The following is a 27,920-nucleotide window of genomic DNA, read 5'->3' on the forward strand; positions in this document are numbered from 1 at the left end:
CTAGGGAAAAAATTGGCATCCCATAATGATTACACTCCGAGTCACGAGTCAAACGGTCCAACCCCCGTGTCTCTACGATGTTCTGATGCGGAGATATAAGGCTTTGTTTAGTCTGTTGCTAGGGTACTGTATTTGGTTGCTAGGGAAAAAAATGGCATCCCATAATGATTACACTCCGAGTCACGTGTCAAACGGTCCAACCCCCGTGTCTCTACGATGTTCTGATGCGCAGATATAAGGCTTTGTTTATTCGGTTGCTAGGGTACTGTATTTGGTTGCTAGGGAAAAAATGGCATCCACTAGTGATTACACGCCGAGTCACAAGTCAAACGGTCCAACCCCCGTGTCTCTACGATGTTCTGATGCGGAGATATAAGGCTTTGTTTACTCTGTTGCTAGGGTATTGTATTTGGTTGCTAGGGAAAAAATTGGCATCCCATAATGATTACACTCCGAGTCACCAGTCAAACGCCCCAACCCCCGTGTCCCTCCGATGTTCTCACTCGGAGATATAAGGCTTTGTTTACTCTGTTGCTAGGGTATTGTATTTGGTTGCTAGGGAAAAAATTGGCATCCCATAATGATTACACTCCGAGTCACGAGTCAAACGGTCCAACCCCCGTGTCTCTACGATGTTCTGATGCGGAAATATAAGGCTTTGTTTACTCTGTTGCTAGGGTACTGTATTTGGTTGCTAGGGAAAAAATGGCATCCCATAATGATTACACTCCGAGTCACGAGTCAAACGGTCCAACCCCCGTGTCTCTACGATGTTCTGATGCGCAGATATAAGGCTTTGTTTATTCGGTTGCTAGGGTACTGTATTTGGTTGCTAAGGAAAAAATTGGCATCCCATAGTGATTACACGCCGAGTCACAAGTCAAACGGTCCAACCCCCGTGTCTCTACGATGTTCTGATGCGGAGATATAAGGCTTTGTTTACTCTGTTGCTAGGGTACTGTATTTGGTTGCTAGGGAAAAAATTGGCATCCCATAATGATTACACTCCGAGTCACGAGTCAAACGGTCCAACCCCCGTGTCTCTACGATGTTCTGATGCGGAGATATAAGGCTTTGTTTACTCTGTTGCTAGGGTACTGTATTTGGTTGCTAGGGAAAAAATTGGCATCCCATAATGATTACACTCTGAGTCACGAGTAAAACGGTCCAACCCCCATGTCTCTACGATGTTCGGATGCTGAGATATAACTGTTTGAATTTTATGTTGCTAGGGTGCTGAAAAGTGGTTGCTAGGGGCGTGGCTTAGTAAGTCTTTAAGGATCCTGAGAAACTGAATGGATGCCTGAGTAAAATGAGCCCACCCCCATGTCTCTATGACAGTGTGATGCAAAGATATCCATCTGGGCATTTTATAATGGCAGTCTATGGAAGATGTTGCTAGGGTGCCCAAAATTGTTGCTAGGGGCGTGGCTTAATAGTTCTGGGATGATCCTGAGAGACTGATTGGATGCCCGAGTGAAATGAGCCCACCCACTTATCTCTACGACACTGTAAAGCAAAGATATCCCATCTGGAACTGTTATATTCCCTTATATGGGCATGTTTCCTGCCCCATTATAAGTCAATGGGAATTTTTGGGTGCCTCTTACACCCCAGGGGTACAACTTACACCCCAATGTGATCCATGTTCATACAGAGCCTACCACCCTCTTCAAATGTTGTAACCCACATGTTTCTATAAAATCCTTGAGCGGAGCTATGACCTGTCAAAGTTGGGCGCAATGTTAAGTCAATGGGTTTTTTTCGGTGATTTTTCGCCCCCCTTTCGGAAACCCTGCACCCGGTTGCTTATAAAAGTCATAGCACGCCTCTCCTCAATAATCCGGTCGATTTGAGCCCTCTTTCATGGGTCTATGATAAATCGTGCGGGACGAGTTACGCGCCGAAATTTTGTCCAGATATAAAAATAATAATAATAATAATAAGTATGAGCAATAGTAATAGTGATGCTTTGCATAAATGCAAGCACCACTAATAATAATAATATCCCTGAGCAATAGTAATAGTGATGCTTTGCATAAATGCAAGCACCACTAATAATAATAAGTATGAGCAATAATAATAGTGATGCCTTGCATAAATGCAAGCACCACTAATAATAATAAGCTTAGATCGAAGAACAGTATGTTGGCTTTGTCAAGCCAACATAATAATAATAATAATAATAAGCTTAGATCGAAGAACAGTATGTTGGCTTTGTCAAGCCAACATAATTATATTTATGTATAATGTATTCTAGTTGTTTTTTCCTCCCTGAAATGAGTTTTTGCAGGGTGGGCTGTCTGCCAACATATCTTGTCTCTAGCATCTCACATTGTTGCATCTTTTGTCAACTTTTCAGTTGATTCGCCGTAACAAAACAACACCGGAAAAGATTTCACAAAGCATATCGCATGAAAACATGTCAGCTGGCCGGGATCTGTTTCTTGTTTGTTTACGTCTGCCTGTGAATCTTCTTTCAAGTGCGGAGTATAACTGCACTGTTACAATATTGAGTTTGGCACGCACAAGCATTGTGAAGAAACCCCGTTCTTCATTTTAAGCGAAGAATAAGGTCATTGCGTCCATTAGCGGCTGTTATTTTCTCGGGGCTCGTGCGTAGCGGCAGCTCCTCTCCGAGCCCCGACGTCTGGCTCGCCAGCAGTAATTTATTGTCAGGGGTATAAATAGCATCGCAGGATTGTTGAGGCAGGTGGTCTAATCTGCAAACTCAGCTCACTTATCCCACTGACTAGTGCAGAGTTGTCGAGCGTCTCTGTGACTGAAACGGGGAAAAACTGACCCTCGGGAAGGGTGCCGTTGACTGCGATGTGCACTTGCCGGAAAATAAGCTGGAGGGTTAGTTTGCATTTATTAAATTCATTAAATGACAAGAGAGATAAGGTACTGCTTATGTGTTTTGGTGGTCTAGCATAATCTTGTGCTGATGTGCTATTTTTAATTTTATTTATATAGTGATTTTGTTAATTGTTTCAAAGCAGCTTTACATTAATAGATGCAGGAGAAAACAAAAAATATAGGAAATATGTGCACAAAATAAAAAACACCCAATTGAGAAATCTCCCGATTTATGAAAGATGAACATCTGAGCAATAACATTTTCCTCTGGGCAGTCGCTCTGTACAGAACCGGTCTAAGAATAATGTGCCTGTATGCAAAACATGTTACACTGCAAAATGACACTTAATGTGACAACAACAAATGAAGTAATTACCTGACAGCATTGAGTGAAACACTTTAGTGGCTACTGATGAGGTGTCAGTTTGCCTGTTAAACTTGCTGCCGTGTAGTCAGCATGAATTTATTGTCACGTCAGTTTTCGTGTACTTGAGTCTTACTATTCAAGCTGGTGGTATTGATGGAACAGATTGGATCCCAGTTCCAATATGGATGCAAACGAAATGCGTCAATTCAAAGCATATTCGCTCCACTTATTACTGAGGTCAAGTAAGTGACATTCACAGCAATGCTTTACTTGCGTGAAGCATTTCTGAGTGATGCAGACATCTGGCTTGTTCACGCTTAGCATAAGCAATGGTATGTTTTGGTAAAGCCGAGCTCACACTACAGGATTTTCAACCTGAATTTATCCCGATTTTACCCTCCAGAGAATCCTAAAGTAAGTCAGGTCCAGGACATGTATCGGTTCCGATGTTCAGGTCAGGTTATCATCTAATGTGTGCTGTTCAGAGATCAAATCTTACACCTCCCGATCTGGGCCTCATTTAAAAAGCGTGACACAAAATGGGTCTGGAAACGTGCGTACGCCAGTTCCCACGCAAAGGTTGTGATCTATAAAATACAAACTTGATGGGAGATTGGGCTTGCAGGGTGGGATCTGAGGATGATTCATGTACGCACACTTGCAGGTGATCTGTGATTTATAAAAGGAAAGGAACATTCCTTTGTTTTCGGCAAAAGCAACTGTGGTTATGCCCACTGAGTGGCAAAAAGTCTGAGCGACAGCATTAGCATAGCGTGAAAACGCGTCTAATATGGGAAACGTAGTTGTGTGATCGACTGTGCTAACAGATTCAACAAAAAATTGGAGTGGTATTTAAAAAAAAAAAAATAAAAACACTCAAAGGAGAAGTAAATCAGTAGCAGTAGCCATATGTCAGCTATGTAAGATTTTGGGATAAAAAATCCTGTAAAAATACACCAATGAATACTCATATTCTGTGTAATTGCAAAGTTTTGTCAGTAAGCCTTCATTAAAAAAACATCCATTATGATGAGCCTTGTGTTTTACTAAGGTGGGATGGTTTAATAGTGTTGGGCAAGACAAACATATATGTCAGGAAAAGCAATGTCTGGCCATATGCCAATGTCCACAGACTACCGGTTGTTTGGCAAGTTAGGGTCACCGTTAAGGCCAACTAGATTAAATTTAATCTGATAATAGTCAGTTTTACTGGCATTTTTCGCAGCAGCCACTATGAAAACCAGCCATTTTGTTGAATGTTTGCCACTCAACAGGGTGAGCTCCAGCATGGTTATGGAAGTAAAAAAGCAGGCTTTTAATTGCTTTAAATGTATGGCTATCCAATATCATCAAAAATAATTTACGTATGTATGTAAGAAAAGGTTTGTACTGTAAAAATACTTTATTTGTAACAAACAGGAAATAAAGAATTTACAAACGGCTCTCCGCACGTTCGTTTCAGCACTTGGACAGCGTCAGTTTTTTTTAAGCATTACTTAAAAATGTTTCTCATCTCACCATATTCACAGGTACAGAGTCATCATATACAATAAATCCATGAGGTAGCATTTAAAAAAAAACATTTAAAAATAGATGCATTTGTTTAAAGCAAAGCATTTATTTACTTACCAGGCTACAGGTGAAGCAGCTCTTTGTGCCTTCTAACGTCTCATAATTAGTCCTCATTTATGTCCAAGAGACTCAATAATAATCTTTTTACATTCAATCCTTTAATCTGTCATATTTAAAAGTGTTTTTGTGCTGCTGCGGATTCATGTATGTGTTAAGCAAACCCGCGTTGTCGTCCCGTTTAGGCGCATATTACTAATGCGCTCTTTAAATAACAAAAAACATATTGCGCCATTGACTTTAGACTTTAGAGCAGGTTTTTGTTGGTCAACGGTGTAGTCCATTTTAGTTGCCTCAAAATAGCAACACGCCAACAATGCGCCTGAACACACCTCGTTTTCAGGGCGCAAAAGGGGGCGCAAATGCATTTGCTATGTAAACAACGCGGCGCTAAACGTGAAAATTATAATTGCGCATTATAATTGCGCAGGGTGGAAACTACCGAAAGACACTTGCGTCGCGCATTGCGCTGCATTGCGCTGGGTGTAAGATAGAGCCCCATGTGTTAGCTGGATATGTTATTCTAACAAGGAACTTTTCCAACTAGAGATGCACCGATTGCAATTTTGAATTTTTCTTTACCGATTACAATATTTGTCAGCATATAGGCTACAAACAATTATCCACTTTTCTTTATTTTCATCATAAAATAAATTATTAAACATTGCACTTTCACCCAAACTGCATTAAATTACATCATAGTCTTTCATTTAAACAAATGTCAAAATAAAGTTTTCTCAGATTCAATCCGGCTTACTGGGATTATGTTAGATGTCTAAATATTGTGAAACTGATTGCTGCTTCGGGATTGTCTTGTAACTGGTTGCGTGTGTGATAAGTATGAACATGAGTACTCGAACGTGGCATTGATGATCGATCACGAAAATGATTATTGTGTGGGTTTATTTATTTATTTTTGTGGTTATGGTGCCATTTGGAGGTCTGGTTAGCGTTACAAGCCCCTGTGGTCCACAGTAAAGACCAGGGGCGTGTTTGAAATTGTGTTGGGCTGCGTAGACCGAACGGTGAATGACATCAGTACCATGATTAATCATTGTTTAAAGGGCCTACCTCTATTAAAAATATATGTGTCACAATCTCCATTTGTTTACATTGCTTTTCTGTGAGATCACACCAGTTACTCTTTACATTATCAATTTTAATTCAGATTTTGTATTGTGAGCATGATTTTAGAATTCAGAGAAGATTTTTCTTATGTGTGATGCAATCAGATTTCATAATCGACTTAATCGAATCTAGTATTGTGAGTGCGGCCCATCCGAAGCAACAGCAGCTATTGGTATAGCAAAATTTAACTTGATGCAGTAATACAGTGATGACGTGTGTGTCGACCCCTGATTCAGTAACATAAATAAGTCAGTTTAGACCCAAGTACAGACCACTAGTCAATGAAACCCTAAGAAGGAAAAACCAGTAGCGCTATAAACCCAGACCCACTCATTGTGTTAGTGTTTATGAATGAGGGTGGCCAGTCAATCCCAACAGTGCACAGGCTTATAATCACTATGCTTCCACGTGCCGGCAGCAAACCGAGAGCCAGAGGAGCATCACATAGTACAGAGGAGTTGTTTATCTTGGGAGGCAGACCCTCTCTTCATCATCCTGCCAATAAAGACAGTAGAGTCAAGCACGTTCCTAGGCAAGATAACGTCCTGACAGCCCACAGCTGACTGAGAGAGAGGACACCAAACGAAAACTGTGTTTTTTGCTACAGTAGGGAATCTCTTTATATTAGCACGAAGTAACTTTCATTGTTATATGTTTTTTAATTCAGTTCTTTGAAGATCATTTCTGTCTGAGGGGAATGTCTTGCTAAATTTCACTGTTTATGTTTTTGATGGCATTTTTTTGAACGTCTTTGCTTTTGCAACTTGGACAGTGATTTGGCTCTGTGGTAGCCCAACCGTGACAGTCCCCTTAAGGCACAGACGTCCGTAAAAATATCTGGGTCAGCCAGACTGTCTTCATGAATATAAGAAAAGAGAGGTATTATTTTATTATATCGAGGTGTGAGCACGAATAATGTTCAGATCCTTGATGTGACAGGGGGATTTCTTGAGTTTCAGATCATTTTTCAATCTCTGTTTCAAATCTTGTTATCATTCTCTATTTTTGCTCTTTGGGGGATACTTTTTTCTTTCTAGGATATGAAGCAATTCTGTCGGGGATAAGTTCTTGTATAAAAGTTTCCCACGCACTGTAGGCACTAGTCAGAGTTAGCATCTTTTTCTGTTGATCTGCTAATGTCTTGACATTAAAGCTTCAGTAGAAATTATGCTGCTAAAGATTACACAGACTTGCGATCTGCCTGATGTCACTTTTACAAGACCAATAATAAATGCTATTAGTTTTTAGGGCTGGGCAAAAAAAAACGATTTTTCGATTAATCGTTTTTTTTTTACCGTGGTCGATTCAGAATCGATTCTCAAAGAGCAGAATCGATTTTTTTTTTCATATTTTTTCTGCAAAAATTGAACGTAAGATTGACGTTAATCAAATTACTAGTCTTCTTCACTAGATGTCACTCTCTTTTTTGCCTTGCGTGATGTTACCAAGGAGCCTGTCATTCTTTCATTCAGTGCTTAAAATGGCGGTTTTAGGTGCTTCATCGACGTTGAAGCCACCTTCACATGAAAAGTCAGAGGTATGAAACCATTTTAGATTTCGCAAGCAAGACGACAACGATAGTGCTTTTAATTTCTTTTTATTAATTACCCACTTGTAAACTTCTGTTCACTGTTCTTTTTTATTAATATATATTTGTATTACATCTATATTCATTGAGTTGAATCGAGAATCGAGTATAAAAACCGACCTGAGAACCTGAATCGAAAATTGAATCGAGAATCGAAATCGAATCGATTTGATAGCTTGTGAATCGAAATTTAATCGATCTGTAACATCTGAATCGATACCCAGCCCTATTAGTTTTTAATAATGTTTTGGTAATAAAATTTGTCATAGGATAAGAATAATGTTTTTCCAAATTAAACAAATAAATATCTAACTATTTTTCCATAAAGAACTGTACCGTAACAAAGGCTAACTGTCCTGGTTCATAAATCTATTAGGACTGTTTACATTTTTATAAAAAATGTACTTGGTTTCCGTGACTTCAGCCGTAGGATTGTGAAGAGCGTTTCTGAAGCCGAAAGTGGGCAGAGACGGTCGTCACTCCCGGATAACCGAAAATGCATTTTAACATGGGTGTCTATGGGGAGTGACTCCCTTTTGGAGGCAGCCTCTAGTGGCCTGTCCATGAATTGCAGTTTAAGTCTCTTCCGTGTTGGCTTCATTAGAGAAATCAGAAGGTTGCCCCTCGGTTTTTCTCCATGGTTTTTCCCCACAGGAAATTAACTTAGTCACAGCGTTATGGGACAATTGCTGGCTGAAATTGCAGCACCCTGGGACAAGCAAAGCTATTTTTCTTTAGCAGAACACGGTGATGCAGGGGGTCGAAACCCGGCAGTCATTCGGGGCAGACAGAGATCAGCATTTTGCTCAGAGTCATGTCTGGTGTGTTAGGGGTCTCAACACAAGAGAACAAAGTGCTCTTCATAGTGTCGGACACATTATCCAGCAGTTCAAAAATCATCATGCACAAGAGAACGGATCAAAGAGATACAGTCGAGAAGGATAACAGAAATGTGTGCAAGAAATACAAAGTTTCAGTCACAGCGTTCAGATAGTATACTGTAATATACATCAAAATTAAGTTCTTTTAGTTTATATCCATTGTTTTAAAGCCATACTATGCTGTAAATGATGTGATTGTGATCATATAAAGTCATATCAACATGTTTTTAGTGATGCATCAAAAACTCTTTTTGTATAATTGTATTAATATTACATTTTAAATTTGCATACATTGTTGGAAAAACACTTTTTGAAAGTAAATTGGACAACAATAAAGCAATACTAAATGTGACCCGTGCTGGCAAAATGGGTCGGAATGTCTAATTTTGAGCTAAAGGCAAAAGAAAGTATAAATATCGATTTTGGTCAAAATTAAGGTTTTAATATAAAAAATACATTATGCCCTCGTCTAGCAATCTAAAATGCTCTAATTAGTCATTAAACATCTAAAATGATCTTTATTTGTATGTTTTCTGAGAGGTGTATTGTAGGGTTGTGCCGATAGAAGATAGTATCGTGTATCGACGATCGTCAGACTTATCCCCAATAGCTGGCTTTCATGAGGATAGTTGGGGATAGTTATTATTATTATCATCATAATTTTACATTAATATGTGCATTGGGTGCTTTTCCCCGCATGAGAGGGTTTGTGGGCTTCACTTTGCGCGAGAGAGCTTGTAACGCACGCGGATTCCTTCTCGCACGCATCTGGACAAGCTCGGTATTTTACACTTAAAGCCCTGTTTTCAGATTGCTGACATATGATGCTGGCCCGAGAATTTTCAGTTTTTGTGGTATCACCCCCCCCCCACAATGGGTGCATAGGTGCTCTGGAACAATCCTTCCTAAAATGCATTAAACTTTCGTTTACAAAGACGTGAAACTCACCGAGTGGTCAGGGGTGTTCACTGGTATGCTCACATAAAAATTATGCTTTCCAACAGATTTTATCGTAGTTTTTGTCCAACTCCATTGACTTGTATTAGATGTGCTGTGAGGTACGGTATTACTCCGCCAACGGAAATGGAGTTGTTTGTATTCTTGCAATTGGCCAAGGTGGATTATCGCCACCACCTGGGCTGGAGTGTCTATTATTCAAGCTCTCAGCGGAAGAATATACGGGTGTGAGGCGTTTGGAAAAATATGTCCACAAGTTTACAACGAATGCTAAAACACCTGTTGGAAAGCATCTTTTGCAGCGATTTTTGTGTGAGCATATCAGTGAACACCCCTGACCACTCGGTGAGTTTCACGTCTTTGTAAACGAAAGTTGAATGCATTTTAAGAAGGATTGTTCCAGTGCACCTATACAGCCATTCTGAGGGTGGGGAGAAACTGAAAATTCTCGTGCCAGCAGCATATGTCCAAATTTCAGTCAAAACCGTTCTATTTCATCATAAACAATCTGAAAACAGGGCTTTAAGTGTAAAATATCGAACTTGTCCTTTAATGCGTGCGTCTTGGATTCTTGCTCAGACCTCAATTGCACGTGGCATGTACTTCTTCTGTAATGTGCATGATTTGGACTTATATACGCATGGCTTCCTTGTACTAGAGAGGTTGTTGGCGCATGAAGGGTTAAAACCAGCTAGTGTGTTGTTTCCGCCCCCTGGCACGCAGGAAATTTTAGAGCACCTGTTTTTTTCCGGACTGGCATCAGAAGGTTGCGGTCATGACAGTGTTGCCTTTGCTTCTTTTTTGTCCATCAATCAACATGTACTTATACACTGGCACACCAAAAGAAATGTGAAATCATGAAATGGAAAATAGTTGCTCTTTAAAAGTTAAAGATGCAATTTTTATTATCTGCGCCGCTAGATGGCTCCAGATCAAATCAAAAACAAAGACGTAGATTAATGATGCTCTGAAGCAGGGTAGACTGATGGGATTTGTTGTCTTTAACTCAAACGCTGATGGCCATCAATCAGACAGGAATGAGAAATCATGTTACACATGAGGTAAAGTAATCAAGTCTTATAAATGTTGTGTTTGATGACATCGTTTTTTTTTTTATTATGTAAGGTTTCAGGTTATGTTTAAAACGCAATTGTTAGTCATAGATGTTACAGTATTAGTCCAATACGATGGTTTGTTAACACAGCACAGAATTAAGTGTTCAGATGAACAAACTTACCATAAAAAGCGAGTGGTCCAACAGATGCGATTACTTTCGCATTTGTCCACGACACTGTCGTCATGTGGTTTTTACGTCAGTAAAGGCCGTAACAAAGGGTAACGTAGATATTAACGTCATTTACAGGCGATTGCACTGCCTCGTGTCACTGTTTAGGGCAGCAATTTTCTCATAATTTACAAGTAGTTAAAAACATTATAGATATTGTAAGTAATCAGCTGGAAAAAATATATAACACCGGACTAGTGGTATTTAAATATTTTACTGCAAATATCTTACAAATTGTACCTTTAAAGGTCACATTTTTTCTAATCCCATTTTTAAACCCTAGTTAGTGTGTAATGTTGCTATAATGTAATAAATAATACCTGTAAAATGATAAAGCTCAAAGTTCACTGCGAGGCGATATATTTTCTTTAACAGAATTCACCTTTCAAAGCCTACAACGAACGGGCGGTTTGGACTACAGTCCTCTACTTCCTGCTTTAATGACGTCAGTAAAAGAGTTTTTGACTAAACTCCGCCCACAGGAATACGTCAGTCACCAGCTAAGCTAACGGCAAGCTAAGCTGCTATCAAATCACAACACACTAAACAAACTACACAATCAGAACTCGATATGTAATTCTGTAGGAGGGACTTCATAGAACAAGGAAGACATCAGCCCGTTTTTTAAGACAGTGAAAACAGCGCTATACAAATAAGTAAATTGTGTGAAAAATACAGTTTTTTTTACACGTGAAACATGAACACATGTTATATTGCGCACTGTAAATACAATCAAAGCTTCAAAACACAGAAAGAACGGGACCTATGGAGGAAGCAGAAAACTCTACTGAAAAAGCACAAGCTGGTAGCTGGTTTAGCTGGTTTAAGGTGTCAGTAGCTGGTTTACGCTGGTCCTCCAAGCCTGGCAAAGCTGGTCAAACTGTTGGGTCAGCTGGTCTTCCAGTCTGATCAGCTAAGTCCAGCTAGACCAGCTTAAAAAGTGACCAAAACACAGCTAGACCAGCTTGCTGCACCAGCTAAAACCAAGCTGGGAGACCAGCTAAAACCAGCTCGTCAGCTTATGCAAGTAGTCAAAGTAGCCAATAGCAAATATAAATATTACAAATATTACTATTTCTTCTGGAAGCATGCAAAAGATCTCGATGACTTATCTTGCATATTTATGAATAATTTTGTCCAATCAGATTAAAATGTCTTTTCACAAAGTAACATCTTTAACTGACTAACAAGTCATTCAATTGATTCATGGCCAAACCAAGTGCTTTGTGCGTATGTGTTACTATGTCTAATCTTGCTGTTTATTAAGAAATATGTCATGTTGCACTCATCAAATCTAGATCGCATAAAATATTTGTGACTATCGGACAGGAACCGCATCATCTTTAAAGATTAGTCTGTGAACATATTTTCAAACCGTACCCAAGCTGTTTCTGTGACCTTTCTAAAGTTAGGCAGCTTGTAGCACCTGCTATCTGACTTCTTATTCCTCGGGGGAGGCTTTCACAGCTGGAGGGATATAAATTTCCACTGAGGTTTTGTACTAGCAGTATTTAACCTGCAAAAAGCTTCAGATTTCGGGCAACTTACAGTTGGCAACATCCTTTAATAGTGTTATTGTTACGCCCTAGACATACAGGCCAGTGGGGAATATACGATTTCATTTGTATCACACTGATATTTCAGGTAATAATTTCAATTTGGCTGTTGCCATGGCACTTGCTGGAAAACCGGGCCAGGGTGAATGCACTTTATGAATGTTTTCTTTTTTGCGGGGAGAAAGCCATAATTCATGTTATTGAGAGAGCAAAAGAGCAAAGCGAATAATAAACGGAAAAACCGCGCGGCGCAATCTCATCTGGCCGGCAGAGGATCGGACGGACCGGCTAACAGGTTGAAGCGTAACCTTGGTGTCAGCGGTCCTCGACGGTCATTTACATTCACAGGCACGTCACCCAAGAGGAAGTTAATGACCTTAGGTGCTGCAATCAGCCTTGATGATGGTGCCTTGCAATATAAACGAATTGGTATTCACTGTGTCCGCTAAAAACAATGAATTATTAATGCCGGGATTCAGGCAAACACTCTGATGACACGGAAAGGACGGCTGTGTGGTAAATGGTGGTGGGATAACGGAATATAAAGGTGCTGTGAAACAGGTCACAGATGGGTCTCACTTATTAGGGCGAGTTTCATACTATTGGCACACATTCGCACAAATTGAATGATAGGAATTTAATAGCAACCATCTGTTTTGCCTCCCGCTTTTAAAGTAAATTGTAGATAAGTTTGGATGCAAAATTTAAATCTTGATACATTTGATGGGTTTCCCGAGACCGGCTTGGATCTGACATTTGTCTTCTTCTCCAGCACGAATTGAGATGTATTTATTTTCTTTTGTGGCCATAATTTGCTGCCAGGTATTTAATCTGCCAGATGAGCCGCCGGAGACCACTGTGAATGATTTCTCCAGATCGGCACATTTTCTTGTCCAACACGTGGACATGCCTGTTAAATGAAGCATCTTTGGCCTTTTGCCTGCTTATTCATATACAGAGGCAACACTCCAGCTGGATAGTTAAAGGGATATTTCACTCAAAAATGAAAATTCTGTCATCATTTATTCACTTTCATGTTGTTACAAACCCGCATAAATTTCTTTGTTCTGAAGAACACGAAGGAAGATATTTTGAGGAATGTTTGCAACCAAACCGCTCTTGAGCCCCATTCACTTCTATAGTAGAAAAAACAATACCATGGAAGTGAATGGGGCTTATAGATAGTTTGGCTACAAACATTCCTTAAAATATGTTCTTTCGTGTTCATCTGAACAAAGATGACCGAATTTTCATTTTTGGGTGAACCAGGGTTCCCACGGGTCCTTGAAATCCTTGAAAGTTTGTGAATCTGGGAAAAAAAAATTAAGGACCTGGAAAGCTTTGGAAAATATACATACATAGATACAGGTCAAGGAAAGTGCTTAAATCTATTTTATGCAATAAATTTTCTGGAAAAAAATCCATATTATTCCCTGTGTAGTGTAGGATAATATCATACAATTTCTAGACTTTTTAAGCACACGTGCTAAACTGTTAGCTTTAAATGCTTATATCTTCTGTACCAAACCAACTGTACCATACCAAAATGCTTTTTTGCATAGTTGTGTTTGACACACGAAAACGTCTCGGGTTACGTATGTAACTGTTGTTCCCTGAGAAGGGAACGAGACGCTGTGTCTCCCTTGCCATAATAACTGTGTCTCTGTAACGTCTTTGGCAATATTTCAGATAGCAATATACTTCTTGGCTCCCGCGTCATCCTTTCTTTGTCGTTAAGCCTCACCATTGGTTGAATTTGATATACACATTCAGACGCACTTACCCCTGGAGGCGTCCCCAAAGTGTCACTGCAGTGACGCAGCGTGAGTTCCTTCAAAAAGGGAACTGTAACAATGTATCTTAAAAGGTAACACGATGTAACTTGCTCTCACTTGAAATGTGTCCCCACATTTAGTTCTTGAATTTAAGGGTATTGAACCTGGAAAGTCCTTGAAAGGTCCTTGAATTTGAAGTTAACTAAGGTGTGGGAACCCTGGGTGAACTATCCCTTTAAATCTTGCATCCTCGTCCATTCTGTGCTACAGTAGAAGTGAAAAACTGCCTCGGCTAGTTTTGTAGGTCGAGGCTAATTGATTATCTAGTGTCCCACTGAGGCAATAGTACATCCAGCGCGGTAGTGTTTCTAAAACAGCTTTTATATAGAAATGGCGTGTCTGCTAGGGTCTTTACGTGAGACGTGTCGCGGCACGAGCACTATCACTCAAGAAGTCCGATATCATCAACACATCTGGAGTCCCACAGGGCTGCGGGCTGAATTCAATTGACCTAAGTACAAAGGAAGATAAAAGCTAATGCAGTGGCCATTTACTGTCCGAAGTGGCAGTACTGGGGATTTGACCAGCGCTGTAGTGTGATGCTTGTGGAGGAAAAACTGCTTTCGGGAGTTCTTTTTTTTTAAGGGAATGAGACTGAAACCTGCGTCACCAGTATGACCACCGGGGGTTAGTGTGAATAACATACGTGCTTCCCATCGCTGCTCAAATCACATGAAGAACTCCCGAAACACAGACTTTGTTAAAGTGTGGGAGTAAACTTTGCAAGGTTTACTTTGCACATTCTTTCTTTCCAAAAACTGTCACTACGGTTCCCATTTTTAAAATATATTACTATCAAATCTCAGGACAATATAACTACCAACCAACAGCACTACAGTGTAATTGAATATGTTTTGTTTAATTAAAATTTGAAGTTTAAGTTTTATGCCATAAATTTTCTTTGGGGGGGCTATAAGGGATGCACCCTACACAAAGGAGGGCTCGAATTTATAATGCAATGCGTCAACTTAGGAGTTGATATTGCATAAACTATAAAAGAGGTCATTAGTGTAAATTGTAACTTTTTAAGTGATTAATGTTTCTCCATTAATCCTATGTGCAATTTTCTTCCTCTTAATCTGGATTTTAAATTCAGATTGCGTTTTGTAAAAGTTGGCGCACAAGACGTTTCAAAGGGCATTTCTCCTTATTGTCCAACGTTTATGTTTTAATTAATTTTATTTTGCTTGAGATGCCATTACAGTCGTACCATTATCTTTTATGAGGGATACGGAGCAACTTTACTGCAGGCAGAATATCTCCCATTTTACTAGTAGCTTTATTTTTATGTGACTCTTCAACCCTATTTTGTAGTCTCATTAATTAGCTAATATTTGGTCTTTTAATAGCACACAGAAAAAGGCACTGATCAGCAGAAATGGTGCTGACTTTATTGTTGTGGCAAAATCTTATGTCAATTTCTTTAAAACCTCCTAATGGTGCACTTGAGAATTTTGTGTTTGTTATCTCCCTTAACTTAATCTCAAACTTTACAAAATAAATCTTAAAGGTCACCTATTTCATTGCTAAAAACAACATTATTTTGTGTATTTGGTATAGTACAATGTGTGGTTTGTGGTTAAAAAATACTTTATTTTCTACATACCGTACATCTTTGTAGCTCAATTTTCACTCTCTTCCTGAAACGAAAAGATCTGTCCCTGATTGGCCAGCTTGTTATAAAGTTGTTATAAACATGTATACGTTTTTTTTTTGTTGTTCTGTTAAACACAAAAGAAAAAAATATTTGAAACCATGTTTGTAACCAAACCATTTTGGACCACCATTGACTTTCATAGTATTTTTTTCTTCTACTATGGAAGTCAATGGTCCCCCTGCTTTCTGCTCAATTACAAATATCTTAATTTGTGTTCAGCAGAACAAAGAAATGTATTCAGTTTTTGGTAGCACTTTATTTTACGGTGCATGTACTTACCTTGTACATATATGGTACATATTTTATACTTGCAGACAAATGGTGGGACTTATTTTTGAGTATCTACATGGTAATTAATTGGTATCATTACTGTACTTACCAGTTGTACATACTTGGTAGTTATTGTGTAACTAGATAATTACTGGGCAATACCACATACATACTTATAGTGTAGGTATACTGTAACTAACATGGCACACTACTGTGCTTACAAATGCATGTACACTGTCAGTATATAGTACATACAGGCCAGTGTAGGTCAATGACCAGCACATATAGTTTTTATTTTGAAGATACAGTACAGTACTATTTATAACTTGAACTAGCATCTTTACTACAAAATCCAACAAATATACTGTTATTGTTTTCAGGCAGTGATGCATTTTTTTATTTTATTTTGTGGTCTGATCCAAACTCTAAATAAGAACTGTAGACTGTTTCGCATTCAAAATGAAGTGCATTTGTTGGGCCAGTTCAACCTCCCCACGCTGTAAAAAAACCTTTTTGCACTTAAATTTTGAAGTTTAATCAACTTGAATTTACAATTAATTAAATAAATTTGTTATTTCAACTTTATTTTTATCATTTAGTCACTAGTAAAGAAAGTTGAAATGAATTGTAATTGGAAATTGGTTAAACTTTAAATTTTTATTGCAATAAGGAATTTTTACAATGCACATGATTGAAAAGCACATTGGAGGTGACAGTCCTGCACTAAACAATATTCAGATGTCGTCTGCACTGTGTTGTTTCTATGACGGTGACATATCAGGATAATAAGTACAGATAAAATGGACATTTTGGAGGCACTTTACATCAGATTCCAGGCGGTGAATTGTTTTCTATGCTAACAAACTGAAAATCGAGCACAATGTCTGTCAAAGAAAGACTCATCATTATAACAATTTACTTCAGGAAAATAGCACCTTTTGCCAGTGTACCTTTGTATGTGTTTTTCTCAAATGTAATTTTAAGAATTGCCTACAAGAGGTACTAAAACTACTTTTTTGTGTGTGTGTAATGAGAGCACAACATGTTTCATTTATAGAATTGGTTTGTTTTGATGGTCTTCATGCCCTTGCTTTAGTTTCACAGCTGTTTTGAGCTGGACCTTGTGTTGTGGTGAAGATGAATGCTCTTAGATGGGCTGATCTGTAATCTCTTCATCTCCTGATGGCAGGCCGTTGACTCTGTCAGATAAGACCCTGTTCAGCAGAGGAGGTGCACTAATCCCTGACATCTATACAGCAGTGCTCCAGCACCCCAATACTGCATCTCTAAAGAAGAATAACGTGATGACAGTATTCCTGCATCCAAAACCACGTACTGTGACAGTGCATACTTAATTATATGAAGTACTCATCGACCGTTAAAGCACTATGTTCTATATAGTATGAATATGGGTAGTGTGAATGAAAATTCGGACATACTGCATCCGCCATATTGATACATCATAACAACAGGTGAGCCGTTAACTTGAATGCTGTTAACAAGAACAATTTAAAGGGGACTTTTTCCATTTTTTAGTGCTATAATTGGGTCCCCAGTTCTTCTAGCAATTCAGTAACTAAGTTTTTGTAGTGATATTACGCACTGCTTGAAAATAGTCCCCTTAGTAACTTTCAATAGTAGAGGACTATTTTCGAGCAGTGCGTAATATCACTACGCCTGCTCCAGCCATGTTACGGCAGCAAAGTCCTTGATTATTACGCCAGAATGAGAGTATAGTTCCTAGCCATATGCGCCTAGAAAATCACAACTTTTAATTTTCCGTCGGTCTTAGTACACGATGTAACTGGGTGATTCTCACGAAAACTTGGTTTTAAAAATGTCAAGCATGAAAATGTAAAAATTGCTTAAATTTACTTTTTTTCCCACCAGACATTGAAAAACAAAGTCTGGAGTAAATGGGAACATTAATTTAAAAACTTTTACTTATCATTTAACACTTTTTGAAATATAATTTAAAAAATTAGTCCCAAAAAATCTCATTACCGCAACACTCAGAAAACATCAACACTGACATATTTTCAAAATGACATGACAAACCTGAAAGAACATAATTTGGAGATTCTGCACATGCATTTAAAATCAAAGTATTATGCTTCTATTAATTAAATTAACATTTAATAAGCATCTGTTGCGGTAATGATAATCAAAATGTCGTGTAAGCATTTTGACAAGACAATATTTCAAATTAACTGTAAAAAAAATGATCTTACCTGGTAGCCATCCAGAAGTAACTGGTTCATGTGCTTGGTCACTCTAAATCAAACTTTATTAAAATTCTGTATGTGTGCTTAAACTGTTCTCAAAAAGTGTTGCGGAGGATGAGAACATCAGGCATGGACACATCATTTTCCTAATTTTTCTTCATTATTATTATACAGTACATGAATATTCAGTAAATATTTTTTCTGTCATCTAAAGTAGTCTAGCAAAACATCCATTTATTTTTTTTCTTAATATTTTTGTGTTAATTTGATTAAATTACAACATAACGCATGTTCAAACACAGCCGGACACATTGCGGTAATGAGAATTTCAGCAGAAAATGAGATAAAATTTCCAATTATAAATTCTTATGTTGAAATCACACATTGTGCAAGGTAGAACACAGTATTGTGTTAATTCTGATGCTTTTTAATGTTACTATATTACACATTTTAAAGCTAAAATCATTAGTGCCGTGGTGTTTCAATGGTTTCGTGAGAATCACCCAACTACAGAAGAGTCGAGCTTTAAATAGGAAAGTATCGAAACTCTTTGGTCATTTTTAAGCGCGATGCTAATGGTCTAATCAGATTCAATGAATTATGCTAAGCTATGCTAAAGTGGTACCGGCAGACCCAGAGATCGGCTGAATGGATTCCAAAACTGTAAAAATCAAATGTTTAACTGAGCTAGAAAATGAGCATATTTATAAAAAAGTGGATTGTCCCTTTAAGTTGAAACAGCAGCTATTTAAATCAATTTCTGAATTAAAATATAATGTGTATTTTTTAAATGAAAATTCTGGTGTGGCATTTTGTAATGTGGTAAACAACAGATTGGGCATTTGTGTTTCAGAAGAAAGAAAGTCTTATGGGCTTGTAAATTTTATTTTGCGGAAATGTAAACATAATTCTTTTATTTACTAATCTTAGACTGAGGTTCTCTCTGATCCTTTATATGTCCACGATTTTAAAAAGCCACTTAATTCACATACCACTGTAAAACTATATCTTAAAAAAAACAAAGCAAGCACCACTTAGCAGACATCGCTAAGTGCCTGGCAATGCTTTCCTCCCGTGAATTAAGAATGACTAAAAGCTTTTCTTTTTTACAATACAAAGTAAAGGCATTGAAAATGCATCCAGTATTACAGTGTAAACCTCAATCGTGATGGACTGTCTCCTTGCTTGTGTTATTATAAACCCATCAGGCATTTAAGGTTGGTTTGTTTTTCTGCAGGATTTGAGACTGTTGGTAGGCTTTGCTCATATTTTTGGTATCCATACATGTCCATGATAATTTCCCTCTGTGCGAGCAGAAGGGATTTTCTACAGGACTCAGCATTTACACAGCAGAAAGTGAAAGAACAGACTTGGCCCATAGTTCAAGTCGTTTCAATGTTGTTTTTTAGTAATGGAAATAGAATATGTTCAGCGAAGATAAGCATTTGTGTTGTAAGACCACACAGTTTCAAATGATAGATTTGAAGGCTATTTATTAATTTGATATATTACATTTAGTTAGTTTAGTAGTTAGTGTGCAAGAAGTTTCAAAGGTCAGGTCTCCTTATTGTCCAACATTTCTGTTTTAATTAGTTTTATTTAGCTTGAGATGCCATTACAGTCGTACCATTATCTTTTATGAGGGATTTGGAGCAACTTTACTGCAGGCAGAATATCTCCCATTTTCCTAGTAGTTTTATTTTCATGTGACTATTTTGTTGTCTCATTAATTAGCTAATATTTGGTCTTTTAATAGCAACACAAAACAAAACAAAATGCATTGAACAGCAGAAATGGTGCTGAGTTTACTGTTGTGGTAAAATCTTATTCGACATTGCTTTTTTTAAACCCTCCTAATTGTATACTTGGGAATTTTATTGACTTTTTGTTGACTTGGTTTGGTTTGTTTTTCGTCAAAAATGATACAACAGTGCAGAGACACTAAAGGGGGTCGCACACAGGACGAGAAGCGCCGCTTCGCGTCTAGTACAATTCTGAGGTATCATACACCAGACGTGCACATTAAATAGCACACGCTTAGTCAGATAGTATCTACTTCAAAATGTTAAATATTTGTTAGCAGCTAACTATTTGGGACAAATATGTTGTTATTTAATGTTAAACATAGACTGTAAAAAAAAGATTGACGACGCAACGTCGTCTCCCTCCATTGTAATGAATTAAAGCCAAAAATGTCCGATCATGGTCTCCGCCATGTTACGTAAAAACATCAGTTTGGAGCCAAGGCATGGGCAGAAGGAATCGTCCGTGGAGCCAACGGCAGAGCCGAGGTATCAAACTTACGCCCAAACGCCTGCGCGACCAATTCAGCCATGCCAATCATAATGACACGCCCCGTTTCAATAGCATCAAATTACTAGCTAAAATGAAACTTTTCACAAAAATAAAAACTTGAACATATATCAGCGTGATAACAACTACTTGAAAGGACCAAATCCATCTTTCGGAAGCTTTTATTGGAAGTATAAATATTTTTTTAATTTAGAGCAGAGTCCGATTCGTTTGAATGGAGAGGGGGGGGGGTTATGACTTGTACTGCAGCCAGCCACCAGGGGGCGATCAAAAAGCCAGCGGCTTCACTTTTCAAGACCTATGAGGCACACCCGGTTAAACTATGCGAGTGGCGCTCTGTGGCGTGACAAGGATTTGAGCAGCATCCAGAGTCACAGCAGATTGTCCGCGGCGCCCAACTTTGACTCAGGAAGTTGCTCAAATCCCTGTCACGCCACAGAGCGCCACTCAAATAGTTTAACATTAAATAACATCATATTTGTCCCAAATCGTTAGAGATTAACATTGGCTGCTAACGTATATTTTGCAACCTCTGAGTTGTCCTAGACGCGACTCGACGTGGCACTGCCCGACGCTGCGCATCCAGGTGTGCGACCCCCTTTACTGTGCGTTCACACCAGACGCGGTAGAGGCGGCAAAAATGCGCTATTCACGCGTAATTGGGCGCTTGAAAATTTTGCGTTTACTCGCTTCATTATGTCATCCCAGACATAAATGCGGAAATTGGCGTCATGGGAGGGGCTTCTGTGACTCTGTTCGCTTCCTGTAATCACGTCACTACTAGAGCAAGCTCTTGATTGGTTAATGAGGTGCGAATATCCACCAAAGTTCAGATTTTTTAACTTGCGTGTTTTCAGCGGCAACGCTCAATTTAAGACGCGTTCCACGCTGCAGGATGCCTTGATTTGAATCGTCGCATTGACTTAACATGTAAATCACTTGCGCTTGCCGCCTCTTCCGTGTCTGGTGTGAACGCACAGTTAAGGGTGGGTTGCACCAACAAGGTTTAAATCGAGGCTTATTTAAAAATTCTGTTGCACTTAAATTTTTAATTTAAAAAAATAAATAAACAGGGTTACATTTAAACTGTAATTTTGATACAGGTTTAAATTTTACAGTAAACCTAGATTATCTTTAATCCTGTTGCTCCACTACTTAAACATTCGAGTAAATTTTTTTGGACTCCTGACACCATTCAGCCAAAACAATGGAAATGGAAAAAAGTTAATTTAATTCAATAGCCTAAACAGTCAATAAAACATTTATTAATTAAGGTATGGTGTACCCAAAAAAGGTTTGGAATAACTTAAAGGTGAGGAATTATGAAAGAATTTTCATTTTTGTGTGAACTATCCCTACATAAGAAAGCTATTGTTATCAATATGAAATAAAAACTTTGCTCCTAATCTCATCATTAGATTATGAGCCTGAATTTGTTTTTGTTTGTCACATTGAGCTGGATAGTACCAGTCACAATCTCATCACTTTAAAATCTTATTGTATTAAACTGTACATCACAAATCAAACATGCTTTGTGGAGTCATGTCACGTTATGTCGAGTCAAAAGGAGGTCATAGCTTCCTAATCTGTATTTGACACATAAGTATTGGAGTTTTGTAAATATGTGTTCTGTTTGAGCTGGGCTGTTTATCGACAAGCTTTGTTGAACAGCGGTGCGCAGGGACTGATGCATGTCCTGTTATCTACCCATTGAAAGTTAATACACTTAATAAGATCAAATTTAAAGGACTCAACAGCCCAGTGTGTTACTTTCCATTACGTTGCTTCCTTTCCTGAGCGCCTCTCATTGACTAAAGCGCTCACATACACATATAGTGTCTCAAAGCCTAGCAAGCCATCTCGAAACGCACCAATTATACCCTAAAGTTTTGAGACATACAGTAAGTACAAGGACAAATTTTTATTGCTACCATAAGTACAAAGACAAATCTGCTAAATAGGAATTAGAGCATCTGTTCCCCAGCAGATGATAGGATACGCTCTGAAAAATGAATTATGGTTTATTTATTTATTAATTTCCCTACGCTAGTATTTTAAACACTGGATGTATAAGGCAATGCATATGCGAGAAATAAAGCAGAAGTTATACAGGCCTCATTTCTTTGACAAAATATTCCCTCATACGAAATGTTTCCTTCCCTCGATAGGAGGGAAGATGATGTGTGCTTCACGCTGGCCGGGACTATTACTGAATCATTTTCATTGGGCCACTGAATAAAATCTCACCTCGGATAAATTCAAATGCATTTTTAATGTCCATTTTGCCCACACGCAGCCTTATATGCCTCATAAGTTCAAACGCTTTGCTAACAGGCCTGCAAGCTACAGCGGTATTTTACATTATGTAGTGTTGTTCATCATTTTTTTCAATAACCTTTTTCGCTATTATGGCCACAGGTCAATCACTTTCTTCATTCTCCAGCTTCTCGGAATAAAAGAGGGAAAATCTGTCACTGGGGCGGTACAGTTTTTGTATTAGTGCATATTAGTACCTCAAAGGCACATATCAGTTATTTCTGAGGGAGTAACCATCTCCAAATTAAAATAATCAAAATAACTTTGCTTGCATGAATGTCGTATTGGGATGTTTCTGATCTCACAAACTCTCAAACGTCCCACTTTCCAAAACTCTGCTCCTCAGAGACATCTCACCCAATATCAGAAACCTGAACACATAACTGGCAGAGAGTGTTCTCTGATTGGCTAAAAACTCATGAGCTGCTTCCCAGATTCTTTTGTTTTGCCTAGGGCTGTTACAGAGAATGGTGTGATTTCTCAGGACACCTATTTTGATATCTGTCTGATAGCAGGGACATTGCATGTGTGGTATTTAAAAAATGCCTTTTGTTAGACAAAGTGACTGCTTATGTAAAAGCCAATATGCAGAGCCAATATGCAGTAGACTGACAACAACATCAATACACTTTTTAAATGTATATGAACACATCTGATTTGGAAATTGTATTGCGTCTATTAGGTCTTTCAAATCTTAAAGCGATACTCCAGCCAAATATTAAAATTACCCCATAATGTACTCACCCTCAAGCAATCAGAGGTATACACTCACTTAAAGGATTATTAGGAACACCTGTTCAATTTCTCATTAATGCAATTGATGTGTGGGGGATGTTTTTTTGGCACACTTTAGGCCCCTTAGTGCCAACTGGGCATCGTTTAAATGCCACGGCCTACCTGAGCATTGTTTCTGACCATGTCCATCCCTTTATGACCACCATGAACCCATCCTCTGATGGCTACTTCCAGCAGGATAATGCAACATGTCACAAAGCTTGAATCATTTCAAACTGGTTTCTTGAACATGACAATGAGTTCACTGTACTAAAATGGCCCCCACAGTCACCAGATCTCAACCCAATAGAGCATCTTTGGGATGTGGTGGAACGAGAGCTTCGTGACCTGGATGTGCATCCCACAAATCTCCATCAACTCAAGATGCTATCCTATCAATATGGGCCAACATTTCTAAAGAATGCTTTCAGCACCTTGTTGAATCAATGCCACATTGAATTAAGGCAGTTCTGAAGGCGAAAGGGGGTCTAACGGTTTTGTGGTCCAGGGTCACATTTATTCTCATGGTCATTTACTTTATATTTTTAGCAGTTTTATGGTGTTCTTTGTGAGTTAAAATGGGATCTTTCTGAGAAAAGCAGTGCAATATCGGTCCGTGGTGTCTGCAGCAAATGTTAAGAGGTTAGAGGTCATTACTACTTTATGGACTTAGAGGTCAAAAGGAAATCACAGGTGGCTTTTAAATGTACTGCCGTTTACAAACTCTCTCAGGACACAGGCAAAACTCACCACATTACATGGGAAAGTTACAACAGAACCATGTACAGACAAGAAAGTTGCTTTAATGTAATACTATATTTGAATAGTTCCAGAACTGTGCTTACTTTGATCATTTGTAAATCAAAAGATTTTTAATACCAAAGTGATGGATGAAAGCACACATTATTTCTGTCATTTCAATTAGAGATCTAACTGAATCCCAGATGTATGATTGTGTTTTAAAGTAAAGGATATTCAGAATGCATGGAATCAGTATCTTACATAGCAGACTATAATAATTGATGCATTATACATTGAACAAAATTCTAAACGCAACACTTTTGTTTTACCTCCATTTTTTAAGAGCTTAACTCAAAGATCGAAGACTTTTTTTATGTACACAAAAGGCATTTTTCTCAAATCTGTCTAAATATGTGTTAGTGAGCACTTATCCTTTGCCGAGATAATCTATCCACCTCACAGGTGTGAGAAATTTAGATACTGATTAGACAGCATGATTATTGCACATGTGCGCCTTAGGCTAGCCACAATAAAAGGCCAGTCTAAAATGTGTAGTTTTACTGTATTACTGTACTGTGATCCTGGTCTCAGACGATCTTGGAGGTGAAGATGCTGGATGTGAAGGTCCTGGGCTGGTGTGGTTACACATGGTCTGCAGTTGTAAGGCCGGTTGGATGTACTCCCAAATTCTCTAAAACGCCCTTGAAAATTGCTTATGGTAAAGAAATGAACATTCAATTCACGGGCAACAGCTCTGGTGGACATTCCTGCTGTCAGCATGCCAATTGCACTCTCCCTCAAAACTTGTGACAGCTGTGGCATTGTGTTGTGTGATAAAACTGCACATTTTAAAGCTGCCTTTTATTGTGGCCAGCCTAAGGCACACCTGTGCAATAATCATGCCGTCTAATCAGCATCTTGATATGTCACACCTGTGAGGTGGATGGATTATCTCGGCAAAGGATCAGTGCTCACTTAGACAGATTTGTGAACAAAATTGTAAATTTTTAAATTTTAGATCTTTGAGTTTAGCTCATAAAAATGAGGGCAAAATTAAAGTGGTCCGTTTATAATTTTTTTTAGTGTAGTTGAGGCAGATGTTACACAGTTATGAATTGGTTGTCACCATGTAACTATATAAAGGCATTGCAGATTGATATACTGCTGTCATAACAAAGCGGCTTTCATTAACAGAAAGAGACGCACCAAAAGTTCGGAAATTTGTCCGCAAAGAAACATCTTTCTCTCAACATATTTTTGTGTTACTTTAACTTAAGTTAAACAATTTGAACTTGTTTTTATAAATTATGTCAACACTTAACTCTTTCCCCGCCAGCGTTTTTAAAAAAAGTTGCCAGCCAGCGCCAGCATTTTTCATGATTTTCACAAAAGTTTAATGCCTTCCAGAAAATGTTCTTCTTTAAATATATAAACAAACAATATATCAGATGAAAGAACAGACCCTCTGCTTTCAAACAAAAAAACGTTTCATCCTACCTTTATTAGTTCTCTTGTAATCACCTTTCAAACATGGGTAGGTTTCTTCAAAAACACCCAATTTTGAGCAAAAAGCTGAGATAATTTCATTTTTGTGAAGGACTTTTGATAGAGATCAAATGCAGAGCGATCTTTAAAACATACACAGAGTTCTTTCTCTTTCACGTGAGGCGCTACTTCCGGGTTGTATAAGTTGTATAAGCTGGTGGATAATAGCGGTATTGCGGAAAGACGGAAAATCTCGTCATTGGCGGGGAAGCGTTTTCTCTTAATTGACGAGATATCTCGTCAATGGCGGTGAAAGAGTTAAAATAGTAGGTTTGATAGACTTGCAAAACCAAGTTGTTTCACTTCATGCTGCATTTTTTACACACTGTAAATGAAAATACTGCAGGGCTCAGACAAGTTTAATAAAATTTTAAATTTTTGAGTTGACTTAAAAACAGGTTAAAATAATTTAATGTAATTTGTTAAGTTGTCGTAAAACGAAAACTTATGTTGATATTAAAAATTACACTGCCGTGTGAAAATGCTTCCAACATGTTTGCTGCATTTATCATTTATTCTGTCTTTTCACATTTTCGTCCAAACACCGGAAATGCTTTTTTTGCTTTTTTTCTCAGCCAAATAGTTCTAGTTGCTGTTCATTCGGTGCATCCCTACCAATTAGCCAATGTGTATTTTGAATAATTATTACTAATTTTAGTGTTGGTGAAAGTTATTTTTAAAAGTAATGCATTACAATATTAAGTTACTTCCCAAAAAAGTAACTAATTGTGTTACTTAGTTACTTTTCATGGAAAGTAATGTTTACGTTATTTTTAAGTTATTTTTGCGCTACTTTTTCTTACTTGGCTGAGGCTTGATCTCTTTCAGGCCTTGCAAGTGTTTTTTATGATCGCAAAAATGTCAAACTCTGGCCTGCCATCTCCGTTTCTAACTCAATCTGTTCCAGCGTAATTCTACGTTAATATCTTCAGTTTAATTCAGTACATTATTTTATTTTAAATTGAATGAATTGAGCTGAAAAGTAACTCGCATTACTTTTTTTAAAAAGTAAATCAAATATTAATCTGTACATTTATAAAGTAATGCGTTACTTCAGAAAAGTAATATTATTACTTGTAATGCGTTACCCCCAACACTGACTAATTTGTTGCAGTGAATTAAGATATCAACTCCTTATCAAATTCCTCTGGAGGACCTTTGAAAAAGATGTAGGGATTAGAGATATGTTTTAAAGGTCACGTTCTTCCTGATACCATTTTTTAAACCCTAGTTAGTGTGTATTGTTGCTATAATAGCATAAATAATACCTGTAAAATGATAAAGCTTAAAGTTCACTGCCAGGCGATATATTTTCTTCAATAGAATTCCTCTTTAAAAGCCTACAACGAACGGCCGGTTTGGACTACAGCCCTCTATTTCCTGCTTTATTGACGTCAGTAAAACAGTTCGTTGACTAAACTCCGCCCACATGAATACGTCAGTCACCAGCTTTGGCTCGAAAGGCTCTGCTAAGCTAAGCTGCTATCGAATCACAGAACACTAAACAAACTACACAATCAGAACTCGATACTTATTTCTGAAGGAGGGACTTCACATAACAAGAAAGACATCAGCCTCTTTTGAGGACAGCGCTATACAGATAAGTAAATTGTGTGAAAAATATCGCGTTTTTTTACACGCGAAACATGAACACATGTTATATTGCCCATTATAAACACAATCAAAGCTTCAAAATCACAGACAGAATGGGAGCTTTAAGAGGTCTTAGGTTCTCCGATGTTCAACAATGATCTAAGCATCTTTTATTTTTCTGAACAGGGCCTTCCTTATCACAAGGAGATCGAGTGTCCCAAGTCTTCTTAACACATGATGTTCAAGGACTTCAGATCTGGCCGAGCTGTAGGTAAGTTAAGCATTCTGCTGACGGTAACTCTCTCAGGTTGATGTACCATCAGAGACCCTTTAAGCTTCTCATTCACAGGCAGAACGAGGATTTGTTGGCAAGATCTCTGCCGCGCACCTGATAAGGCGTC

General features: G+C 38.2%; 1 protein-coding gene across 5 annotated transcripts in view; it reads left to right on the plus strand.

Moving 5' to 3' along the window:
• The window catches only part of enox2 (ecto-NOX disulfide-thiol exchanger 2), a 360,171-nt gene that overhangs the window by 71,396 nt on the left and 260,855 nt on the right, over positions 1-27,920 (plus strand). For 4 of the 5 annotated variants that reach the window (XM_055178988.2, XM_055178987.2, XM_055178984.2 and 1 more), the window contains one exon: positions 27,706-27,790. In XM_055178988.2, the coding sequence (XP_055034963.2) occupies positions 27,754-27,790 (37 nt within the window). In that variant the 5' untranslated portion in view covers positions 27,706-27,753. Of the gene's footprint in view, positions 1-2,840; positions 2,860-27,705; positions 27,791-27,920 lie in introns of those variants that run through there. The other variant, XM_055178985.2, reaches the window with a different exon arrangement.

The sequence above is a fragment of the Misgurnus anguillicaudatus genome, chromosome 16 (genome assembly GCF_027580225.2).
Source record: "Misgurnus anguillicaudatus chromosome 16, ASM2758022v2, whole genome shotgun sequence".
Lineage (NCBI taxonomy): Eukaryota > Metazoa > Chordata > Actinopteri > Cypriniformes > Cobitidae > Misgurnus > Misgurnus anguillicaudatus.